We start from the raw sequence: 12,436 nt of genomic DNA, 5'->3' as shown, positions 1-12,436 counted from the left end.
GACGAGCTTGGCAGGGACGGCAGTTTTATAACAGGGTCCATGCCCGAGAGCAGAACGGGCAGGAGCCGGGAATAGGGCCTTCGACCAGAACTGTCCTCCCTCATATCTCGGAAACCTGCTCTGGCAGAGTCAACAAGCCGCACTCTCCCAAAGACCACGATCCAGCGAAGAGGCCGTAGCAGCAGTGGTAATAACACGCTGGTAACAAGTGTTCATGGGCCGCTCCCTGCGTGCCAGGCACTGTGCTAAGGGCTTCCCGCTATCTCATCCAGTCCTCACAACCACCCCAAGGCGGAGACTGTCATCCACATTTTACAGATGGGGAAACTGAGGCATGGGGAAGGAACGCCCCTTGCCTGCAATCAGAAAGCCACAGTTTAAACCCAGGAGGTCACTCTGCAGAGTGCACGGTCTCAACCACGAGAACACCGGACTGGGGAAAGCAGACTGACCCTGAGCAAGCCCCTCCACTACTCGGGGCCTCGGTTTCCTCATCTGTAAAATGGGGTCCGACCCCACTAAGACGGCCCGCCTGGGAGACCCAGTCCAGCCCCCTCTGTCCTCACCTGTACACGTAGGGCCCGCGCTCCTGCACCTGCGGCTTCTCCCCCAGGAGGATGGCGTCGGGGTTGACAATGTCGAAGAAGTAGATGGACAGGTAGAAGGGGACGGGGATCTCCTTCCACATGTTGAAGGACAGGCTACTGGGGTCGATGCGCACATTCTGCGGGGGGCAAAACGAACACACCCGTGAGGAGGGTGAGTGGGGGCCCCCCTCCACGCAGCGAGAACAGGTGTCCAGAGCCGGGTCCCTCCAGGGTCCCACCAGCAGTGAGGAAGCTCCCCACACACGCTGCTCCAGAGCATCAGTTCACAGGCAACACATTCTTGTTGCTACTTTTGTACCGTGTTTTAGTAACGGTAGCCTGATCAGACACCAGGAAGCAGCCGCTCCACCTGGCCAAATGTATCATTCATTCATTCAACAAACTTTTACTGGGCACCTGCTATATGCCAAGGCACTCTTCCAAGGGCTGGGGATAAAAGAGTGAACAAGACAGACCCCATTCCCCAATTCTGTGGGGTCTTTAATCTAGCAAGGGAGAGGCAGGTGTTAAACACAAAGGTACAACATGTGCTTGTGTGAGAGGCAGGGATGGGGAAGGGCATTGCAACTTTAAACAGAGTAGTCACACAGGTGAGACACAAGCAAAAACAGAACAAAAATTAATAAATAAATAAAAACAAAAGGCAGTGAGGGGGACACGTGGATTTGGTGGTCGGGGGGTAATTCCACATAGAAGCAAGGCCCGTACAAAGGCCCTGAGGCAGGGCGGTGCTGAGACAGAGCTGAAGAAAACAGGTTTGCAGCCTATCAGATACACTGGCCTCTCATCCCCGTCTGGCTCCTCAGCTCTGCAAGTCCCTGTGTCACAGGGAGGTCCCCCCGGTACAACCCAACCCGCCCCCCCCCCAGCAACTGGGGCCGGCCACATCACGGGCCCCACAAGGCTCCAAGCCTGGGTGAGGCAGAGTGACCCAGCCCATCAGAGAGAGACCCGATACCACAAAGCGAGGTGTACAGCGTGGCTTGCACCACCTTCCATGTTCCTTCGAACATGGCCTTCCAGAACAAGGCCAGCCACCTTTTCTGTCCCCAGACAGCCAAAACCAATGGGCAGAGGCTCCAGGGGAGGCAGAAGGCAGGAGCTCACTGGTCCGGCCCGGCCCCATGTCCCCAAACAGCAGACTCTGGGAAGGAGACGATACAGAAGCAGCCAGACCTCAGGGCCACATGGGCAAGACAATAACCTCTTGAGCCTCAGTTTCCCCATCTGTACAATGGGGGGGCCAGCAGCCTCGGCCGTTTCTCATTTCACCAACATGACATTTAAATGAAGAAAAGTTAAATTCATTGCCAAGAATAAAAAACTGGATGATGTCACATAAAATCTGTATTTCAGGGTATAATAATAATCATTTATTGATAAACACATCTTCCTACCAGCCATGGAAGCCACACGATCATTCTTATAACCTGAGCATCTAATACAGGCAGATAAAGGCAACTGATAAATGTGATTTGAACAAAGCAACAAAGACTCTGTGGGATCTCCGTATTGTTTAATACCAACAAGTTATTTTTCAAAATCAAGCACACCCGGAAGCCGATCGAACGCACACCTTGGGGCCACACCTGGCTCATGGGCCGCCCCTTTGCCACACCTGCTGGCGCACTTGACCAGCATCATCTCCTAGATGATGGAGGGTGACCTCCCCATGTTTCTAAGGGGGAAACCGAGGCCCGGCGCAGTTGGGGGGCTTTCCCCAGGCCCCACGCAGCAGGTCCAACACCAGAGGCGTGGGCACAGGCTTGGCAAATGGAATTCAACCTTAGGCCAGAGGCTGCTGGGCGGGAGGGGGGTCCATTCAGGATGGAAATCCTCAAATCTTCAACAGGGAGGAGTGACAGAGGGAGATGGTCCCATCACGCCTTTCCACCATCCCCTCCCCACAGAAAAGATACACACAGGGCTAGTAACTAGGAGTCCCCTGCCTGTCCTGGCTTCTGCCAGCAACTGCACCAGGAAAGAACGTGATCTCAGTCCCAGTTCCTGTGTGTGTGTGTGTGTGTGTGTGCGTGCGTGTGTGTGTGTGATAAAAACACATAAGATCTACCCTCTTAGCAAATATTTGTGTAGGATGCAATCCTGTTAAGTGGCGACATTATGGCATACAGTAGATCTCTAGGCTTACTCATCCTGCGTAACTAAAACAATAAAAGCCATCATATGGAAAGTTTTGGAAGTGATGGATATCTTTACACATAGATTGCGGTGATGGTTTTGAGGGTGTATACTTATCTGCAAACTCATCAAGTTGTATACATTAAATATGTACAGTTTTTTTAAAATGTCTATCATACCTCAACTAAGTGGTTTTTAAAAAGAGTTTCCTGGGGCGCCTGGGTGGCTCAGTCGGATGAGCGCCCAACTCTTGATTTCGGCTCAAGTCGTGATCTCCGGGTCATGAGATGGGGCCCCTTGTCGGGCTCCGAGCTCAGTATGGAGCCTGCTTAGGATTCTCTCTCTCCCTCTCCCCCTGCGTGCATGCATGCTCGCTCTCACGCTCTCCTTCTCTCTCTCAACCTAAATAAAATGAAATAAAATAAAAAGTTTCCAGGTCCTGCCTCGCTCCCCAGCTCTGTTTCTCAGCTGGACCCGGAGAAATCTTCAGAACTCCAGAATCCCTCATCCACTCTCCAGCACACTCTGCTTTGGGGACAAATCACAGCCAAAGAAATGAGTCACCAGATAAAGCCATGTGTCCCTCTCTCTCTCCAACAGAAGGGGCTTCCAGGCTCTGGGGGTCCACCCCACTCCCTGGGCACTCGCTCACGGGGAGTATTCGATGACCCAGCGCTGCCTTCTGGCTGGGGGACAGTGGATAAGTCACCACTCCTCTGTGAACCTCAATCTCCTCATCCATAAAATGAGCCCAGTGATAGAGCTGGTGTGAGGCTGAAATGAGTTTGTATCGGTAAAGTGCCAGAACAGGATACCGCAGAGCCCCAGGCATCTGGAAGGCCAGCCAGGTAGCCACCTGGCTTGAAGTAACCAACTCCTCTTCCTCCCTGTCACTGACACTGCCCCACCGGCACCCGCAGGTGGGGAGAGACTTTGCACTGTTTTTTTTTTTTTTTATAAAGATTTTATTTATTTATTTGAGAGAGAGAGAGAGTACATGAGAGGGGGGAGGGTCAGAGAGGGAGGAAGCAGACTCCCCGCTGAGCTGGGAGCCCGATGTGGGACTCGATCCCGGGACTCCAGGATCATGACCTGAGCCGAAGGCAGTCGCTTAACCAACTGAGCCACCCAGGCGCCCCCTTTGCATTGGTTTTGATCGGAGTCTGAGCAGAGGCAACGAGACCAAGCAGCTGATTAGACAGCACTGCTGGCCACACTCTCTGCCTTTCACCTGATATGGCTCATTCTATCCTCACCCCCTCCCCCAAGGTCAAAGACCACGGCCCAGAACACAAAGACTGGAAGAGAGGGCCAACGTGAGCCCTTGCAGGACACCACTGCCTCTCATCCAACCGGACCCTCCGAGCCCATTCCTGGACAGTCAGCAGCGCTGCCCGGAAGAGGAAACACGTGAGCCAAGCACTGACGAAGGGAGTTGGACTTGGCCGGCAATAAAAGACGGGGAGGGCCTTCCTGGCAGGGTCTGCAGCCTGTGCCCAGGCTAGGAAGCCTTTAGGAACATGGCTACCTAAAGGCCCATCAGTAACAAAAATGTTCTCAAAACGTATTTTAAAATAACTCCAACGTCCCTCAACAGATAAACAAACCGCCACGTAACTAAACAACGGGGCACTACCACTACTCGATCGCAAACAGGAACCGACTACTGGTCAGTCCAGCACATGCATGAAGCTCCACAGCACATGCTAAGTAACAAAGCCCGATGCAAACAGCGACGTACTGCATGAGTCCATTTATAATAGGACATCTGGGAAAAGGAAAACCATAAGGGCAGAAACCAGATCAGGGGTTGTCACAGGGCTCGCGTAGAGGGAGGGGACCGACTGCAAAACAGCATCAAGAGACTATTTAGGGTCATGAAAACATCCCATCTCTTGATTTCGGGCGCCACACAGGTCAGATGAATAAAACCCATCAGGCTGCACACCTAAAAAGGATGAACGCTCTGGAGGCACCGTGAAAACATGATGCTAGCGTTTCTTGACCGTTTAATGACTTAGGATTCACATACCATACAAGTCACCCACTTCAAGCGTCTAATTCAATGGTGTGGATGTGCGCACAGAATGGTGCAGACACCACCACAGTCTAAGGCCAGAACATATTCATCACCCCAAAACAAAACCCTGTACCCGTTAGCAGTACGCTCCCCCCGCCCCTGGCACCCCCGCATCTACTTTCTGTCTCCACGGATTTGCCTTTTTCCCAATAAACAGAATCCTACAATACGAGTCGTCAATTTACGTCCATAACACCCCATTTCTTAAAAACAAGCAGACGTGCGACCAAGGCCACACGAGGCTTCTTCCCCTAGCACCATGTTTGCAAGGCGCATCCCTAACGTGCCTGCTTTTCAAGAGCACTTTGCTGAGTTTTGTCAAAGGTCTACACCTCCCTTGTACGACAAGCAAACTCAAGAGATGCAACACCTTCATCACACCTGTTAAAAGGCATGTGTGTGAGCACACCTTTGTTCACTGCATTCCGGGGGACGTGACTCCATCTTAACGAGGAAGGCGGGTCCGCACCACGGATGAACCTGGAGGACAGCAGGCCGAGTGACTGGGGCCAGCCACGGGACAGACACCGCGAGTCCACTTAGAGGACGTCCCTGGAGGCGTGAAACGCCCATCCTCCTCTGATCCGCCGGCAAGACGCTGGCCCCCACCCATCCCAATCACTCCATAGCCCCCTCTCGGCGCTCACGAGCGGAGCTGGCTTCTGCGCACACTACAGCGGGCAGGACAAACGGACCAGACCTACTGGGGGAAGGCTCAAAAGACCTGAGTGAAAGCAGACAAGCCGCAGAAAGACACAGTTGGAATGGGCCTTTTTATAGGAATTTGTCCAATATACAAAATAATGGGCAACCGCTGATGTCTTGAAAATAAAATGAACATAAAAGCTGCCATCTTAACACCGGCCCGCAAGAACCTCGGCCTGGTCTGGTCCCTGTGGCCTCTGGGCCTCGCGCCCTGTCCTGGCCCTGTCATTTACTCAGCGCAGTCATGCTGGCCTCCCTGCTGTCCCTTATATAGGCAGGCAAACTTCTGCCCCAGGGCCTTTGCACTAGCTGTTCTTGCTGTCTCTAATGTTCTCCCCAGGGTGGCCACACAGTCAAATCTCTCACCGGATCCACCCCAAAATTCCTAAACTCCCTTAACCTGCTGTGTTTCCCATGGTCCTTGTCGCCTATAATTATGTCTACTGTTCTTTCTCCGTCTCCCCTACTAGGTCAGAGCCTCACACGGACAGGATCTTCATCTGCTTAGTTCACTGATTCACGGGGCCCAGAACAGGGCTTGGTACCCAGAAGACACTCAGCAAATTTTTGCTGAGTCAACAGGCAGTGTGAGCTCTAGAACACTAATACCGAATAGAAATGTCCAGAGTGGTTATCTGCTGCCTCCTTTGTATGTGTTTTAAACAGCTTCTACTTAAGGGAGAATTTTTTTTTTCTTTTTTTAATACATAAAGAGCATGGCCTATTTGGGGCCCAGGCTGGGCCAGAGCAGCAGCTCAGGGGACACAGGATGGCAAAAATGACAATGTCACATACATTAACTTTTAGCTATTAGTCTATGTTTCAGTTAAGTCAATCTTTACAATTACAATTGTGGCAAAATTCTCTGGCTTCATGAGCTGCAACCGCACAGGCCAGGCCACCCTCCATCTGAGGGTGATCTTCATAGGCTCCTCCATCAGCCCCCATCTCCTCTCCAGGCTGGGCAGGGAGGAACTCCAGACACCGCCCAGGGAGAGGCAGAACACCAGTCCCAAGGGGGAGGTGGGGAGTAGTGTGGGTCAGCCCTGCACTTCACAGAGAGGCCTGGGGGGATCCTGAGTCAGCCCTACGCTTCACAGAGAGGCCTGGGGGGATCCTGGGTCAGCCCTACGCTTCACAGAGAGGCCTGGGGGGATCCTGGATCAGCCCTACGCTTCACAGAGGCCTAGGGGGGCGGATCCTGGGTCAGCCCTGCCCTTCACAGAGAGGCCTAGGGGGGCGGATCCTGGGTCAGCCCTGCCCTTCACAGAGGCCTAGGGGAGCAGATCCTGGGTCAGCCCTGCCCTTCACAGAGGCCTAGGGGGGCGGATCCTGGGTCAGCCCTGCCCTTCACAGAGGCCTAGGGGGGCGGATCCTGGGTCAGCCCTGCCCTTCACAGAGGCCTAGGGGGGCGGATCCTGGGTCAACCCTGCCCTTCACAGAGGCCTAGGGGGGTGGATCCTGGGTCAGCCCTGCGCTTCACAGAGAGGCCTAGAGGGGTGGATCCTGGGTCAGCCCTGTGCTTCACAGAGAGGCCTAGAGGGGTGGATCCTGGGTCAGCCCTGAGCTTCAGAGACAGGCCTGGGGGGCATCCTGGGTCAGCCCTGCCCTTCACAGAGAGGCCTGGTGGGCTGGGGGGTGGGGGGGTGGGGGTGGGGGGGATCCTGGGCCAACCCTTAACTTCACAAGAGGCCCAGGGAAGGCAGGAATTGGCCGGGGACTCACGTGCCTCCAGGGAATTCAGACCTTCAGCCAGACCTCAAGCACGCAGGATAAGCTGTGAGCCCGGGACCAGGCAGAGACTGAGGGGGCCCCATGACTCCCAGGGACTTCATTGTCCCTTGGCCCCCAGTGGCAAAAACACGGGACCTCAGTTCAGAGATCAGAAAAGCATCTCTTGCCAGATCCCAAGAGCCAGGAAGTCCGAGACCTCTGCTAAAACCACACTCAGGAACCCTCACCCGGCCCACCTCGCTGTCAGGGAAGCCTCCGAGATCCCCCCGGGCTGCTCTAACAGTCACACCTGGGGCTGGGGTGAGGGGGGTTTCCTTACCTTAATTTCATCGGCAAAAACCCTATTTTCAAATAAGGTCACATTCACAGGTACCAGGAGTTAGAACTCGGGACGTACCTTTTTGGAGGGGGACACTACTGAGCCCAGTACAGGGGCTAAGGCCAAGGTGAAGCTAAGCGACCAGAGTGTCACTTGAACCCACACCCAGCCGGGTTGGCATCCTGGCCCAAAGCTCACAGGGCCCGTCCGCACTGCCCTGATGCCAGGGCGAAGAGGGAAGCATTCGGCAGTGTGCAGGCCCACCTCAGTGCTCCTCGGCACACCCGCCGGAACCCCACGAGGTTCCTCCAGCTCGCGGCAAAAGGCAGAAAGATCAGGACGACCTCTGGGCTCCCGGACAATCGTGGGAAGATGCACCACGTACCCCAACCATTCCCCGGCACCCTAAAGACTCACTGGGCACGTGCTGGGGGCCCAGCAGCATCCTGAGCACAGGGGATGCCCCAGAGAAGAAACCAGCAAGGCCCCTGCCGGGGTGGAGGCAACAGCACCAGATCCTTGCAGGACAGAACTTCCCGCCCTGATGCAGACTGGGAAAAAATAAAGCCAGAAGGAGGGGGATGGGGTCCATATGTCCAACAGGGCAGTCCAGGAGGGCCTCTCCGAGGAGGCAACATTCCAACTGAGGCTGAAGGAGAAGCCACAGCCTCCAGAAGCAACTGGCATGTTAAGAAAAAAAAAAAATTTTTTTTTAATGTAATACTTCAGTTATTCCAGAGGAATGTGCCATCTTCAGTAGTGGGGTCTCTTATTTTTCATTTAACCAACACACACGTGGGCTTTTCTCCATTTCAAGAAGCCCAGCATAGAAATTCCCAAGGCACACACCCTTGGTTACCCAGAAATTCCCCATCCGCAGGAGGGGCTGGTGGTGCACCGGGAGGGCCGCGCCGGGCGTCGGGGTGGACCTTCCCACCGAGTCCAGCAGGCGCCAGCCACGTGCCGCTCCTGAGCATCCGAAATGCGGCCAGTCCCGAGGAGATGGGCCCAGCTGTAAGCTACAGACCAGCTTCGTCCCAAAAATAAAAAGCGAAAGAATATACATGTATCAGGGCACCTGGGTGGCTCAGTCGTTAAGCATCTGCCTTCGGCTCAGGTCATGATCCCGGGGTCCTGGGATCGAGTCCCACATCGGGCTCTCTGCTCAGCGGGAAGCCTGCTTCTCCCTCTACCCCTCCCCCCTGCTCCTGAGCGGGCTCTCTCCCATGCTCTCTCTCAGATAAATAAATAAAATCTTTAAAAAAAAAAAAAGAAGGGGTGCCTGGGTGGCTCAGATGGTTAAGCGTCTGCCTTTGGCTCAGGTCATGGTCCCGGAGTCCTGGGATCGAGCCCCGCATCGGGCTCCTGGCTCAGCGTGGAGCCCGCTTCTCCCTCTCCCTCTGCCTCTCCCCCTGCTCATGCTCTCTCTCCCTCTCTCTCTGTCTCTCTGTATCTCTGTGTCTGAAATGAATAAATAAAATCTTTTTAAAAAAAAAGAAAGAAAATACATTTATCTCGTCAATGATTGTTTTTATTTTGATCACACGCTGAGTGGATATTTTGGACGTACTGGGTAAATACTAATTTCACCTGTTCTTACTCCTTTTTTTATGTGGCTCTTTTTTAATGGGGCCCCTAGAAAATTTCAAATCACACACAGCACTCACATTCGGGGTTTGCACTATCTTCTTTGAGGCGGCGCCAGTGTGGACAAACCCGAGTGGACCCCACCTCCACCTTCCTAGCTGTGAAGCCTCCAGAAACATCTTGGTGCCTCAGCTTTCTCGTCTGTAAAACGGCAATAGTCACAGCCCCTACTTGGCAGAGCCATGGATGAGATTTAGGGTCAGTGCACAGCAAGTGCATGCAGTAGGTGCTCAATATGAGGCAGCTGTGATTATCACTGGGCTCCCGCCCACCTTCCAGTATGAATTCCTGTGCTTGGCATTCAAGGCCTCACCTCGTTCTCCCACACGAGTCCACTCTGGAAAGGAGGCTCAGCTCACTGCCTCCCACAGCCCTTGCCCCCGTGCCCAGGATGCCCCTGACACCCAAATCCAAAACCCCGCTCACCAGGAGCCACTTCCTCCAAGAAGTCTTCCGGAACTCTCTGAAACAAGCCTGCCTGATCTAATCAGGACCCCACTCATCCTGTGCACAATCACCCACGCCGTGCTAGAGGCGACGCTAGGAATTTAAAGACACAAAGATGAACAACATGGGGCCTCTGCCCCTGAGAAGCTGGGGGACACGCGGGGAGCCGGCGAGTCATATCAACCATCTCTGTATATGCTGTTCAGGTAACAACACACTTCTGCCTACTTCACCTCACTGAATTTGCTAAGGCTCATTTAACAGATAAAGACACCGAGGCTTAAAGGCCAAGTGTCTCCCCAAGGTCACAGGGCGAGGGAGAGACCAGCCCGCGGGTTCTGTACCCACACACCCGCTGCATCCTCACACTGCTCCCCCACACAGCTTCACAGAATAATCATTAACTTGACCTGGCCATTGAATTGCAAAACCGAATCCCTCCCCTGGTGATAAGAAGAAACAGGCTCCCTAGGAAACACACCTCCGAGCTGCGGAGCCAAGAGGCCACTTGGCATACACGGCCCAGTTCGGAGACAGGACCAGCCCCCGCCCGTGCTGGATTGACCAGCAAGGCACTTCCTACCTCCTGCATCCCCTGGCTCGGAAGCACGCCCTGCCCTGGGCTGCCCGTGAGCTCAGGGCGGACCGCAGCGTGGGCTGAGTCAGTCTGAAACCTGGGAACAACCACACCCTTGACGACTGTTCCAACCTCTTGATTTTGAAGGTAAGACAAATAAAAGAAAAGCTTTTTATAGGACACCCGAATAGTTTGCTAAGACAACGGGGTGAGTTTCTTCAGTTAGGAAGTTGAGCCATCCCTGACTCCTCAACTTCCCTCCCACCCAACACCCTTCCATCAGCATGTCTTGGCTGCTCTCTCTCCAAGACACGCCTGGAGTCCGTCCACTTCTCTCCAACACCATGCCGCACCCAGCACTGCTTGCTTGGACCTACACGCTAACTTCATCACTGGTTCTCCTGCTTCTCCTCTGGCCCCTGGTCTGAGTGGACCCCACTTGCCCTTCCCCCCCCCCTCCCCAGGAACAGAGTTATACTTTTCAAAGTTGAGTCAGCTCATGTCATCCCCCTGCTCAAACACCTCCCATAGCTCCCTATTTACCTCAGAATAAAATCCAAGTCCCTGACAGTGATTTACAAGGCTCCCTATAACCACTGCAATCACCCCTCCCTTTACCAACCACCTCGCTCACACTGCTCCAGCCACACTGGCCTCGCTGCTCCGGAGCCCACCAGGCAAGCTTCTGCCACAAGGCCTTTGCACCGACTGCTTGCTCCTCCGGGGCAATCTTCCCTCCCACGTCTTCACGGGTGACCCCCTCACTTCTTAAGTCTAAAGCCACCTTCTCAGTGAGACCTTCCCTGAACACTCTTCATCCCCTCAACAATATTTACTGAGTTCCCACTACATGTCAGGCTCTAAGTCTGGGGACACAGCAGTGAACGAAAAGGAAAAGAAGACCATCCTTTCCAAGATAGCCCTTCCGCAGTGACATTCTATCCATCACGCTGTTTTGTCTTCCTGGCATTATCGACGCCAGGAATTCCTATATATTTGTTGACAAATCCCCCTGCCCTGCTACCTGGACTGCCGTCCTGATGGATGGAGCTAGAGCAGCCGCTTTGGATCATGAGGCAGCCTTGAGAACAGAAGCCACAAACAAAGGATGGTGGAGCAGGAAGATAGGACTACCTAATGGAGCCACCCCACCCATCCCGGGCAGCCTAGTCATCAGAGAAATGTCCATAAAACTCACAGTGAGATCCTCCAGCCTACACCTGAATAGCTAACACAAAAAACACTGGCAACAGCAATGCCGGCCGGAATGGAGCAACCAGAACACTCACACACTGCACTGTGCAAGTCTAAGAGGTAGTACAGTCACTGGAAAACGTTTGACATTATCTGCTAAAGTGGAACAGACTTTTACCCCATGAGCGAGCAAGCCCACTTCTGGGTTTTCCCCACAGAGATGAAAAGATATGTCCATCCACATACAAGTGCTGTGTCCACGAGTGCTCACAGCAGCCCCAAACTGGAAACACGCATGTCCACAGACAAGGGAAAGGATAACAGGGGTGACATTCACACAAAGGGATGCCACCCAACAGAGAAAAGGAGTGGACCCTGGATGCCCTCAAGGACACGACGAACCAAGCACAGAATCAACCAACAGTAGCTGGACACCTAGGAGAACATGCCGCAGGACTCTAATCCCGAGATGATCCGGCGAGCAGGCAAAGCTGATCTCTGGTGACAGAGGTGGGGGGGCAGCTGTATCCCAGCGTGGGCGCTGACAGGGAGGGTGGAGGACAGTCTTCTGTAGGTGATTCAGATGAGCTTGGCAAGCATGGCAACCTACATGAAAATTCACTGACGTCTGCACCCGACACTGTGTACTTCCCCATACGGATGTTAAATTCTGATTTTTAAAAAGAAAAAAATTAAAGCAAAAAAATGTGTAAGGCGGAGGTGAGCGCTTGTAAGATGGTAAACACAGCCTCAGCCCACAGAAGCCCAGCAAGGTGCTGGTGTCCTCCCAAATCTGATTTCTGGGAGACCAGCGAGGACGCTGCCGGCGACCCAGGAGAGAGAGGAGAGGCGTGGGGCCGTCCCTACAAGCAAAGAGGCCCCAGCCCGACGGCCACACCTGCCTCCCTGCCTCCTCCTCACCCCGCCCTTCGCCACCTCCCAGCAGGAGCCCGACAGAACTTCCTGCGCCTCAGTTTCTCATCTGT

The 12,436-nt window shown here is 53.9% G+C and overlaps 1 protein-coding gene across 6 annotated transcripts in view; it reads right to left on the bottom strand.

Annotated features, from left to right (window-relative positions):
• SCARB1 (scavenger receptor class B member 1) overlaps positions 1 to 12,436 on the bottom strand; it is a 72,236-nt gene that overhangs the window by 32,034 nt on the left and 27,766 nt on the right. For all 6 annotated transcript variants that reach the window (XM_027575263.1, XM_027575265.2, XM_027575264.2 and 3 more), the window contains exon 2: positions 567 to 724. In XM_027575263.1, coding sequence (XP_027431064.1) covers positions 567 to 724 — 158 coding nt within the window. The remainder of the gene's footprint in view (positions 1 to 566; positions 725 to 12,436) is intronic.

The sequence above is a fragment of the Zalophus californianus genome, chromosome 14 (genome assembly GCF_009762305.2).
Source record: "Zalophus californianus isolate mZalCal1 chromosome 14, mZalCal1.pri.v2, whole genome shotgun sequence".
NCBI lineage: Eukaryota > Metazoa > Chordata > Mammalia > Carnivora > Otariidae > Zalophus > Zalophus californianus.
This window is presented reverse-complemented; position numbering and strand designations above follow the sequence as displayed.